Raw genomic sequence first — 13,351 nt, forward strand, 5'->3', positions numbered from 1 at the left:
TATGGGCACCCTTTATGTCACATATTTATTGTAAGTTTTGATGACAGACTTACAATAAAATACAAAGTACTCTAAAATAAATAATTTCTATTTTTAAAAAACCCTTAAATTCTAGTGAATTTAGAATAAACCTACCAAAGATGTTTCATCTATCCTATATAATAAAAGGCCAATATGCAAATAGACTGAACAGCAGAACAACCGAACAACTGGTCACTATGTACGCTGAACACCAGGGAGCGTGTGTAGAACATGGCGGGCGTTGGCCACGGCGGGAGAGTGAAGCAAGGTGAGCAGGGGTGCCAGACCAAGGTGGGGCACTGGTCGCTGTCACTGGGGCAAGCCTCTGGTGGTAACTGGTAATTCTTTGCTCCTGCGCGCCAGTCCCACCCGGTGCTCACACCTGCTGCTGGCGCCAGCCCTGCTTGAACCTGCTGCCAGCGCCAGAACTGCCGCTCACACCCACTGCCAGCGCCGGCCCTGCTCGCACCCACAAGTGGCACTGGAGCCACCGCTTGCACCTGCTGCCGGTGCCCAGCGCCAGATCTGAATAATCGGCGCCATCAGCAGGTGTGAGCAGTGGCTGCCGGCCCTGATCGCCCCTGAGGTCTTCTCCCCCTCACCCTGCTCCTGAGAGGCGATTGGAGCAGCAGCTGGCACTCGTACCCGCTGATGGAGCCAGCCCCAATCACTCCGCACTGTCAGCAGGTGGGAGTGGAGCCAGTGCCGTTAAGAGTGGGGGAGCAGCGGCAGCAGGAGTGGGGCTGCTGGCAGACAGGGGACCATGGCAGGAGGGGCCGGGCGGGGGCATGGAGGATGGGCTGAAACCTGCCCCTGTGCCTACCGCAGCCTAGCGGTCCACAGTTCTTTTCAAAGTGCACAAATTTGTGCACTGGGCCCCTAGTATATATATAGAAGCCTAATATGCAAATTGTCCCCACGGGAGTTTGACCAGGAGACCAATCACTTGCTATGATGTGCTTTGACCACCAGGGGGCGGCGTGGAATAAAGGAAGTCCCTGGTCAGCAGCTGGCAGCTGGGGAATATCAGCCCTCATCGCAAGCTAAGCCTAGGGACCCACGGGTGTGCACGATTTTCATGCGCCGGGCCTCTAGTGTAAATATAAAAAAAGCACCTATTTATATGAACACTGGTTTGTGGACTTTCCCCAGCATGTTGACAAGCAAAGCATAAAGTGATTAATGACTGAATTCAACATATTAAATGAATTTCACTATTAAAAAGCCTCCATAGTTATACAAATATTTGATTTTTCTTCCTATGAACAACTTTTAGCCTTCAGCACATTCTAATTTTAATGCCTGTTTCACAAAACAGTGGTATTTATTTAGCAGCGAAACAAAATGTGGTGCTGAAGTTATTAATGATGAACATTCTTTAACATACTTAGACCATCCACTGTTGTACATTTAAGAATGTATAATTTTAATATTAAATGAAGGAAAAATCAAAACTGTTCAAAATAGGAACTTAAAAATTCCATAGGAACAGAAAACTGTAATATACTAGACATGACAGAAGTTATTTTTAAGGTATGAGATTCTTTTTAAGAATTCTACAAAAAAATTTTAGGGACAATAAATATCTGAGATAAAAATGTTAAACAAAATAATTAAACACAAAAGAACAGGAAAACAACTGGTAAGACAGTAAGTAAATAGTCATCTCATTAAAAAAAATTCCAAATGTTATAGTAAATTCTTATAAAATGCATTTTTAATAAATGTGTACAACCTTCAGTTTACTACTCTTAAAGATTTTAAAAGCAACTATTTCTGATATACAAGCAAATTCCCATGGAGCAAGTTACATCATTAACACTCTGATGCTTACATAGAGTCAAAGATCTGGATGCCCAATTAGGTGATTCAACAATAAATTTTGACCAACTGATTTGTCAAACAATGCTGCCAGCTATAAAGTGTCACTTACCCATGCAGCTGCAAGCTATTTAAGGTGGTCCACTTTTTCCAGACATCAATGTTTTTTCTCATGGTGCCATCTCCGCTGGAAAGATATTTAAGAACTTAAAACTCTCTACAGGTAGATGATTAGAGTTTAACAAATATGTCACATTCAAGCTAAATTATAAAATAGGCATCCTATCTAATAAGAGTAATATGCAAATTGACCATCACTCCAACACACAAGATGGCCTGCAGGGGAGGGCAGTTGTGGGAGATCAGGCCAGGAGGGGAGGGCAGCTGGGGGGGACCAGGCCTGCAGGGGAGGGCAGTTGGGGGAGACCAGGCCAGCAGGGAAGGGTAGTTGAGGGAGACCCAGGCCTGCGGGGGGGGGGGGGGGGGGAAGGGGGCAGTTGGGGGACCAGGCCAGCAGGGGAGGGCAGCTGGGGGGGACCAGGCCTGCAGGGGAGGGCAGTTGGGGGGGGGACCAGGCCTGCAGGGGAGGGCAGTTTGGGGCAATCAGGCTGGCAGGGGAGCAGTTAGGCATCAATCAGGCTGGCAGGGGAGTGGTTAGGGGGTGATCAGGCTGGCAGGCAGAAGCAGTTAAGGGCAATCAGGAAGACAGGCAGGCGAGCAGTTGGGAGCCAGCAAGTCCTGGATTGTGAGAGGGATGTCCAACTGCCCGTTTAGGCCCGATCCTACCGGGATCAGGACTAAAGGGGCAGTGGGACATCCCTCAAGGGGTCCCACATTGGAGAGGGTGCAGGCTGGGCTGAGGGACACTCAACTCCATGCATGAATATTGTGCACTGGGCCTCTAGTAAATTTTATAATAGACTTGATTCATTAATCTCTCTGAACATGTCTATTTTTATCTACCCAGTTTTTCTGAGGTAATTCCTGCATCTGTTGCTTTCTCTGTAAAGTTTCATTTTCCTTGATGGTCTAGTCACATGTCCTTGAGGTGCAGTCTGCAGGATGAAAATGTCTGGAGATTTGATGGCTTTCATATGACATCCCTCACTTGTATGGCAATGGGTTATAAAAATCTATAATTTTAGGAATTTTTTTCAGCTCACAACTTAGTGCTCCTAAGGTCACTTTACTCTCACAATATTGGTGTAAGAAATGAGTTAGGCTCCCGATCAAATGAACAAGGTTAGAAAAACATCTGATCCAGAGGAAAATTAGAAAACTGCAACCTAGAAAAAAATTCATTTCATGACCAATTTTAAATTTTACTTTAAAGGGAAATTTTTCCAGGTATTTAAAAACTCACATTCATATTCAGTGCTACCAGCTATTATTTTCAAACTCAGTTCTGTTACTAGCAGTAAATCTGCCACTTGTTTAAACAAAATGAAGTTAATACCGATGCATCAGTTAAACACTACTTAGTGCTAACAAAATTTTGTGGCAGTTTTTGAACTCTAGCCTCACAAAATCATGTGTTCAAAAGCTATTAAACTCTTGTGATCATTGCCTATGTCACTGCCTCAGAGAACTTAACAGCCATCTTTAGTTTGACTCATTGCTTTTTGGAAAAACTCATTCAGTTATGGCATAAAACTTTAGTAAAGGTAAACTCTAAAAACCTAAAATTTACATGTAAAATGTGAAGAAAACTATGTGAACAGATACAGGTAAAATCAGTTTATCAAAAGTTTGAACTCCCAATTTCACAGTGCTAAACAATATAAAAGTCACAAGTAAAAACCCAATGTGTTTTTATTTGATGACTGTTTTACATACTCACTGAAGTACAAGCATATACACTCAGATCAACAAATCACTCTAACTGACTACATCCTGAAATGCATGAGTTTATGATGCCCTTTTCCTCTCAAGTATTTTCTCTCTCTTTTAGACTACCAAAACCACCCCTTTCTTAACTGTGCTCCACATGCTCAGTCTCCGTATTACTAAAACTCTGTGTCTGTCTTCTAACTTAGGTCACTATGTCTTTCTTCATACCAACTACCACAAGAATAATACAGACAACGGTGTGTTCATGTGCAGTTTCATTTTAGTCTTTATGTGATTTCTTAATGGATCCTGGGCTTTCTGGTCTCCTGATAATATAAATACCTGCATGGGACGTCACATAGGATGCGATCGTAGAAGAGAACCTCTTTCTTTCCATTCACGTCTATCATGAGCCTTGGTATGCTGGAAGCATCGTGGTTGACCACCATGATGCAGGGACTGCTCAACCTTTTGGCCTGATGAACAAGCAGATAGCAGCGCTTGTTGTCCACATCATTTGCAATGACAAATCCCTCTGGGAATATAAAATTGTAGTGTTGGGTGACATGCAGCACAAGTAAATTCCTGAAATACATAACCTTTAGGCTGGCATGTGAAAGGTGAGGATCCACCAAACTTGAGTCCCGAGTGTGAAAGATTGGCTAGGACTACAGGAGTGGTCCCAAAACAGAAACCCAGCAGCTCAGCATGGATTTCATGGTCCCTTAAAATTTCAAAACTTCAAGATTCATTTGTTCAACTAATTATTCACTCTGTACCAGTTATTGTGCCAAAAATGTCTTTTCTATTAGTAACAATTAGGAGGATGAGGGGAGAGAGAAAGGTGTACAAACCAACAGAATCACCTGACAGGTGTTTTAAATACTGCATATGTGCTGGAGCACCATTCTAGACTCTGGATCAGATTCTTGGGGTGGGGTCTCACATTCCTGAACATTTAAAAGCTGTTCCCTGGAAGATTCTGAGCTGTACCACGGCTAAGTACTGGGTGGAATGTTTCCTGGGTGCCACCTCCTCTCCCTCTCGCTCCTCTCTCATCTCCAGCAAAAAGGCAAATATGTCTAGTAATATTTTATAATCAATATTGCTCTCTCTTAAAGGAAGTAGGAGATAAAGGCACATAAAAATATTAGAAGACTAACTAGGACTATACACAGTATTTTCCCATCTTTGTAAAATCTCTATAAAGGAGCATCATTGATACTACAGTAATAGCTGCCATATTCTGAGCACTTTGTAATCTTGTATCACATACCCCAAGTTCAGGACTGATGGCTCATTTCATATGTGATGCCTAGTAATATCACCTAACTCACCTCGTAAATGGTGGTGGGATTTGAACCTGGGGAGTCAGACAGCAGCTCTTAACACAGTCAAGTCCTACTTTCAGGGAGGCTTCAGGCAATGTTCTAATTTTTCCCTGTCTATATCCCACCAAAATAGCATAGCTACCTCCAAACCCCCAGTCCAATGCATACCTGGAAAAGGGACATTCATGTCAGCATGCAGCATTTCAATTAATTGTGTGGTCTTTGATCCAGGTGCTGCACACATATCTAAGATCTATTAAAAAGCAAGGATGAGACTTTTATTTTAAGAAATCAAACATTCTACATTTAAAACAATTTGAGTCATTCTAATCTTTTTATTTCTATTCCAATACCTAAATATATTTCTTTATAGAATGAATCTACAACGTGATATATTTAACTGATAGGGATCTCGTAACATAGAATGCACTCAAGTCACAGTGACAAAGTTACTCTCTCCACAGGGGACGGGAACAGACAGCACTACAAGCCAGTAAAGGCAATACATTTAGGGATGAATGAGTAAAGATACTAAATGCAAGAAGCACTATAACATATTGCTAAGAAGAGAGCTACTTGGTCTCAAATCTCAGCTCAGCCAACGACTAGTCCTGTGACCTTGGGCCAGTTACTTCAACTTTTCCTTATCTCCTTTTCCTCATCTGGAAAAATGGGGACAGTGGTAGCATCTACCCCCACAGGGATGTGTGGATAATAAAATGAATTCAGGCAAAGAAAAGAGTGCGTGTAACAACCTCTCAACACATGTTCAATATGACTTTTAATCTGATTTAGTCAATCAAGACCACTGAAGATAATCTATATAGTAAATAGACAAATTAAGAAAAAAATTTTGCCTGGCCGGTGGGGCTCAGTGGATTGAGCGTTGTCCTGTGCACCTGGAGGTCACAGATCGATCCCCAGTAGGGAGTGTGGAGGAGGCAGCCAATCAATGGATCAATGTTTTTCTCTCATTGATATTTCTATTTCTTTCTCCCTCTCCCTTCCGTTCTCTGAAACCAATAAAAAAAAAATTAAAAAAAAATTTTTTAAGGAAGAAAATAGTTAAATAACTTATAAAAATCAAATAGGACAAAAATGTGAAATACCTAAAGAAAAAATTTATCACTTTCTATTTATCTAAAGTGAAAAAAATTCGTTATATTAAGAAAAAAAGGTCTCAACAACAAAGCGGCACAAACATAGACAGCAGCCTGCCCACCATGATTTTCTATATAATACACAATACCTTATGGTGAGGGTGAGCATTAAGCAGCAGTGGTGGAATCATACTAACAGCTTCTTGACGACTGATATTTCCCTTAGAAAATAAAATGTTTAAAAAGTCAGCAATGACATTAAAAAGTGCAGAAAATTTCAATATTGGAAATTCAAAATTTTAAATGCAACAGAAAAAGACCATAGAATTAATCATACACAGAACAAGAGTTAGTACTATCACACACACATTAAAGAGGTAGGACAGATTTTCATACTAGTGGATACATGGTTGCTACCTAAAGGTCAAGTAAGGATGCCCATTTACCAAAACTTACCTTTAAAAAAACAGTGCATTTTGTAATTTCATTAAAACAAAGGGAATTTTAAGCTTATGCAGTCCCTACTTCCTACCTTCAGAAGATCTGGAAGTTGGGTAAACATGTCTCAAAGGCAGACAATGCCAATGAAATACCTTCAGCAAGAGGAGCAGTCAAAGAGGGCACAGGACAAAGTCACTGTTAGCAAGTTTTTCCCTCTCAGCTAAAATTATAACTTCTATAGCTCAGTCTGTTTTCAGGAACAGCCCATGTCTGCTTTCTATTCCTGAGAACTGTCTCTCAGAAAGGTGAAAGCATCAACCATTGCTTTTCTCTTTCCTTCCCCAAGATAAATTATTTAAAATTCTTCACTAAATCGTCTGTTCTAAAGATCTTCGCTAGTGGGCTAAGGCAGTGGTCGGCAAACTGCGGCTCGCGAGCCACGTGACCTAGTTTGAGTTTGCCGACCACTGACCTAGACTCTCGATTCCAATAATTACAGGCTGTTGTTGTTCCTTGTGATTAAGCCCCTATCCCAGTGGTCGGCAAACTCATTAGTCAACAGAGCGGCAAACCGCGGCTCGCGAGCTGCATGTGGCTTGCGAACCGCTGTTTGCCGACCGCTGGGCTAAGGCATCTGTACGACAGTTCAGAATCAGACAAAATTTTCTTGATGAAGTCCAGCGCTTGCCTCAATCACAACTATAAACAACCTTAAGAATGAATACTTAAAAAGGGAAAGTAGCCCAGCTGGTGTGGCTCAGTGTCCAACCATGGACCAGATCATGGTTTGATTCCTGCTCAGAGCACATGGCGGGGTTGAGGGCTAATCCCCAGTAGGGGGCGTGCAGGATCAATTACTCTCTTTCATCGGATGTTTCTATCTCCCTTTCTCCCTTCCTCTCTCTGAAATCAATATAAAAACAGGGGAGAAAGCTATAAAACATCAGCTACCCGGAAGCTTCTGCTCCATTACAACAAGGGCCTTTTGAATAGCTATCACTACTCATCTTATACTTACCCATCGGCCTGTTAGAATCTAAATACAGACTTGTACATTCATTCACACCCGCTAATTTTCACCATATGGATTTTGGGCTGGCAATGAGTCTGTGAAGACTGAATCTTAACTTGACTAAGGCACACTGACTCCAAGCATTAAGGTGGGGATGGGAACTGTGGGCCGTGGACTATAGACATCCTGGCAATTAGGCTGGATTCATAAACACATCCTGAAGAGGTTTCACAGCCAGCTTTAAATAACTAAGAGTATCTCATCCTGCTGACTTCTGATAAAAACTGAACCATTTCCCTACGATATACACTACTAACACGAAACTCCCATCTCCTCCACCTTTCAAAGCTGCTCAAATCTGGCTTTTTACAACCTACTCAACTGGATACCACTCCACTCCCCACAAACCCTCTGCTCTATTGTAACTTGCTAACAGTGTTAATCTTTTTTTTTTTTTAAATATATTTTATTGATTTTTTACAGAGAGGAAAGGAGAGGGATAAAGAGTTAGAAACATCGATGAGAGAGAAACATCGACCAGCTGCCTCCTGCACACCTCCCACTGGGGATGTGCCCGCAACCAAGGTATGTGCCCCTGACCGGAATCGAACCCGGGACCTTTCAGTCCACAGGCTGACGCTCTATCCACTGAGCCAAACCGGTTTCAGCAACAGTGTTAATCTTTATCTGTCTTTGCATCTCAGTCAAAACAGAGTCAGAAAACCCTTCCTAGTACTGGGCCCCCAAGTACAGAATCAGGAATGAGGTAGTACTCAGTCCATTATATTCCTAACTATTGGGAAGTGGGGTAGAAAGCCAGGCAAACAGGAGCCCAGTTTACCAGGTTACCTAAATGGGCAAAAAGCCACAATGATAGGAAACAGCTGTGGGTTGAGGAGAAGTTAGAACCGGGTGAGGTGAAGGGAAAAAAAAACCTGGGGGTCATATTAACTCTGTTAAGAGGATACAGAAGAGGGAAAAAGAAATAACATTATCTGTTGAAGAAACAGAGGTTTCCTTAACTAGAAGATTAGAAAATAGGAAGGGAGAACTCCTGATTGAAAATACTAGAGTATTAAGAATACCAAAAGGAAAAAAGGGAACGGAAAAGCTTACAATATCCAAACTTTATGGGCATTTAATACGTACTGCGTCAGAAAATAGCTATTTTCTTGGGGAAAATTTGATGTTAAAGGTGAAAAGTTCAATAACCATGATGCTAAATGTTCATTGTAATCAAGAATCTGGGATGGCAAAGAAACCAAGAGGGTGACGATGGTGACATTTTAGGAGAACAAAATTGTCCTATTTAGGTATTATTTTTTAAAACTCTCACCTGAGGATATTTTTCCATTGATTTTAGAGAGTGGGAAAGACAGAGAGAAATATGGATGTGACAGAAACACATCAATTGGTTGCCTCCTGCATGAGCCCTGACCAGGACTCAGGCCAGGAAGGAGCCTGCAACCGAGGTACGTGCGCTTGACCAGAATCGAAACCAGGACCCTTCGGTCCGAACTCTTTCCACTGAGCCAAACCAGCTAAGGCTTAGGTTTTTTTTGTATGTATATATGCTTGTTATGACAAAAAATGGAGTATAGACAGGACAAGAAAAAAACAGAAGTGATAAAAAGTGAGTTTAAATAAAAGTCTCACTTTTAGTAAAATAAGTAACACAGCCATAAAAACATACTACTTTCTTGTTATAAGCACCTGGCATATACACCTAAGGAGGAAAGTGGAATAAGTGGTTGTCTCCTAAATGGCATGATATCAAGCAGAGTCCTGTGCACACCCCAATTCTGCAGCCACCCAAACCCAGGAGTAGCAAGACACAATCAAGCTGACAACTGTGATTATATTCCTATCAAAGTTCATGGTTAGTGCAACCAAACAAGGTAACAGCTTCATAATCACAGATTACAGGTGAAAAATACAGATGCAGGTATCTTTCCTGCATACTTTATCTACTTGATCACTCCCATTGACAAATAGGGCTAAAAATATAACTATGACACTATTATGCACTTAAAACTTTAAGGAAACCAACAAGTCTAAAGAACTCTACTCACAGATTCGGTTTCGCTAACCAGAAACTGGTGAAACTTTTCTAATTGTGGAGACTTTCTCAAAATTTTTCGACTCAAATTTGTGTGCCAGGCAAGTTCTTCAGGATACCTGACCAAAAAGAAAGTAAAATGTTTATGGACTGTATATATTAAAGTGCTCTCTTAATGACTTCTTGCTTATCCAGGTCATATAGCCAACGAGACACTCAATTTTGTTCTGCTTGCTCATACATGATCCTCTCCAGTACAGTCAGCCAACACTGCATGATGTCCCCTGGGACACAGGAGCATGGTTCTAAAGGTACCATGGCCCAGGCAGAAACAGAAGAGCCTAGGGGGTCACAGGAGACACAGACATGTGCCATCACAGTAAAACCATGATGATAAATGTTTAGGATCTGATAAAAAAGTGAAGAATCCTCTGCTCTTCACTATGTATGGTAAGTTAACGATGGCATAAAGGTCATCAGAAAAATAAAAAACACATAAGATAATAAATTTCTTAAATTTAAAGAAGTACAGATCACACAATCAAAATAATGTGGTAGACCAAGTATCAAAATGTTTGACAAGCATTTGATTACAATTTTATTTACTATATTTCTGAGTCTATGAAAAGAAAAAAAAATTATATACAGAAAACAGAGTTCCCACAAACTTTCCTAAATGTTATTCCATTATGTACCAAAAGGTTAAGAAGAATCTATACTAATAAAACGGTAATATGCTAATTAGAGTGGATGTCTTCCAGATTTCCATCCGGACAAAGCCACAGCAGCTGCGAGGCTCAGGGCTCAAGCAGCCGTGAGCCCCGGTGACTGCAAAGCCCGGGGCTCAGGCCTCGCATCCACGGTGGCCAGCAGTGGCGGCAGCAGCGGGGTGATAGGGGCGGCGCCTTCCCCTGATCACCCCGGTCGCCTCCCGCAGAGGGAGGCCAGACTGCGGCTTAGGCCTGCTCCCTGTGGCTGCAGGACCCCCCTCCAAAGTGTACGACTTTTCGTGCACCGGGCCTCTAGTATTATATATTTCTGCATTTTGAGCAATACAGAAAACCATCAGGCATCTTGGTAAGTGTCTGCTTTACTTGCTTGCTGAGAGATGTATGGGTATCCCACACCTGATAAGTGGATTTGATTGAGTAAATGTTTATACAATAAAACTGCCATGCAGTTATCACTGATAATGAGGGGAAAAAACAAACAAAACCTAAGTATTGGAAACCCAAATCATATAATATGTTGTCCAGATGCTTCAGTTGTGTTCAGAAACTTAAAACAATCAATAACATGAAGAGAATGACTGGCCATTATCAGACAGTGATTCACTTCTATTCTTCAACCACAGAGAATTTCAGCTGAATACTGATTTTAGCATTGGCATTTGTCATTGATTCAAAATGTGTACCCTGCACACATCTGTGATACGGACACTAAAAATCCAAATGGCCAATGAAAGAAAGAAAAGCAAACAAATCTACAGCCCATGATTAATGAAAACCTGACCCTGGTTTACAATCACTAAAGGATATGTAAAAAAGAAAGATAATATCATACACTTGAATAGTCAAAACCTCCAAAAGTTATCAGAAAATGCTGGTTAAATTCACGGTTTTACAACAATTATTTAAATATCTAAATATGTATACACACACACACACACACACACACACACATTTTGTGAGAATCTTCAACGCCTCAAAGTTGATAATTTGAAATATGGAACTATAACAATTTAATGACTCCCCAGGACTTGACACCAGGCATTTTACAAGACAGACTATGCTGTCGACACAAGGGATGTCTTCAGACAACTCAGGCTTGACCTGGGCCATGAAAAACAAGTAACCTACAGAACAGGGCAAAGAAAAAAAAAAAGGTTAGCACAAAGATCAGGAGCATGCTGGGGCGCCAGAGACAGTCAGCTGGAGCAGTCTTGTGCACCTTTGCCAGGTTAAGGCTGTCATTTTTCTGAAAGTAAACACTCAGCAACAGTTTGACATGAGAAAACAAGGAGCTTAAATGGAAATAAAAGTGGTAACATCACGGAAGCAAAGGGGTTGGATTGACTGGAAAAAAATCATACATGAAAACATGGACACCAGTGTAAAGTAATAACGATAAAAAGCATTGGGTGAAAAACATGAGGATATCTCATACCTATGTTCAGGTTCTTTTGTGCTAATAGCAAATGCATTACCAAGACATATATTCAAATGACAAAGATTAAAATCCCTAACAGACATGCAACAGCATGGAGCCTTGTTGTACCTACCAACTCAGGGGTTGTGGAACTTCAACTTTCTGACCATCCACCTCCAGGTCCTCCAATTCTTTGAAATACTTGTTCTTTAAGCAATGTAGAATCTCTTTTGCATGGCTGTTAAAAAAAAAAAAAGGCAAGTTTCAAACCAACATGAAAGGCTAATACAGTTTATCTTTTGGTGAATTTAAGATTTCAAGTGATTTAAAACTAAAACCACCTTTGCATAGAGAGAAGACATTCTTTTATCACTGCCTCTTTATTCCTTCAAAGCTAAACAATACTCACTGTTTAATCACCAAAGGATGACAAACTCAATACACTTCTACTGCATTCCTTCCCTCTTAAATATTCCTACAGTTCCATTTTTGCTTGCAACTCATCTTGGAAGGATATTAACTACAAAAATGTATACACTTTGAGTAATTATAAAGGCAGTGTTATTAAAATAATTTCATTTTCAACATGTGTATATACACCGTTGGGAGGGACACCCTATATATCCTATATAATAAAAGACTAAAATGCAAAGCAACTGAGCAGCAGAACAACCGGTCACTATGACTGACCGCCAGGGGTCAGACGCTCAACACAGGAGCTGCCCCTGGGCGGTCAGTGCACTCCTACAGGTGGAGCACCACTCAGCCAGAAGCCCTGAGCCAGGTTCATGGCCAGCTAGCTCAGCAGAGGTGGCAGGAGCCTCTCCTGCCTCCACAGCACCGCTAAGGCTGTCCGACTGCTGGCTTAGGCCCACTCCCCATGCCAGTCAGACATCCCCTGAGGGCTCCTGGACTGAGAGAGGGCGCAGGCAGGGCTGAGAGACACCCCACCCCCACCCTTGCCCAAGGCATGAATTTCGTGCACCAGGCCTCTAGTATATACAGAGAGAGAGAGAGAGAGAGAGAGAGAGAGAGAGAGAGAGAGAGGAAGAAACAGCTTTATCCAAACTCGGTAATGTCAGAAATTTTCATGTGTTCCAAAGGGTAGGCGTCCTTGGCTCACAAACCCCCAGGGGGTCCACCCTTTCTCAGTTTGCTTTTTCATTTCCTATTCTAGCCTCCCATCTCACATGCCTCCAGACCTCCTTGACCCACCCCACTGGGCCCTGCGCTCCCTCCTCGATGCTTCAAGACTCTAGGATCCACACCGCTGACTTGCAGCGATTATCCAGCCCTTTAACACCTCTCAGGAAAACACTCGCGTTTTTAAAATTCAACCTTAGGCATCCCAACCCTTGAGGAAATAAATGCACGGCTCCTTTTACCTCTTGTAACCAGTAATTCTTAAGGTGGCCGGGAGGGGCTCCCTGAGCGCTTCCATGAACTGGTCCCACTCGCCCTCTGGTACGATCTTGAGCTCCTGGTAGTAGTGCTCGAAGAGCTTGTTCTCCTTGACGATCTCGGGGTACCCGCCTTCCCAGCCCTGAGGAAGAAATGGGAATTACGCTTCGGGGGGCCGCCCCACAGG

At 42.0% G+C, this 13,351-nt stretch overlaps 1 protein-coding gene across 2 annotated transcripts in view; it reads right to left on the reverse strand.

Moving 5' to 3' along the window:
- Positions 1–13,351, reverse strand: part of NSUN2 (NOP2/Sun RNA methyltransferase 2) — a 29,051-nt gene that overhangs the window by 14,506 nt on the left and 1,194 nt on the right. For both annotated transcript variants that reach the window (XM_080678425.1, XM_080678424.1), the window contains exons 2-8: positions 13,149–13,306; positions 11,897–12,001; positions 9,629–9,734; positions 6,253–6,324; positions 5,172–5,256; positions 4,015–4,207; positions 1,955–2,029 (exon numbers count right to left, since the gene is read on the reverse strand). In XM_080678425.1, the coding sequence (XP_080534551.1) occupies positions 1,955–2,029; positions 4,015–4,207; positions 5,172–5,256; positions 6,253–6,324; positions 9,629–9,734; positions 11,897–12,001; positions 13,149–13,204 (692 nt within the window). In that variant the 5' untranslated portion in view covers positions 13,205–13,306. The remainder of the gene's footprint in view (positions 1–1,954; positions 2,030–4,014; positions 4,208–5,171; positions 5,257–6,252; positions 6,325–9,628; positions 9,735–11,896; positions 12,002–13,148; positions 13,307–13,351) is intronic.

The sequence above is a fragment of the Plecotus auritus genome (genome assembly GCF_963455305.1).
Source record: "Plecotus auritus genome assembly, chromosome: 7".
Lineage (NCBI taxonomy): Eukaryota > Metazoa > Chordata > Mammalia > Chiroptera > Vespertilionidae > Plecotus > Plecotus auritus.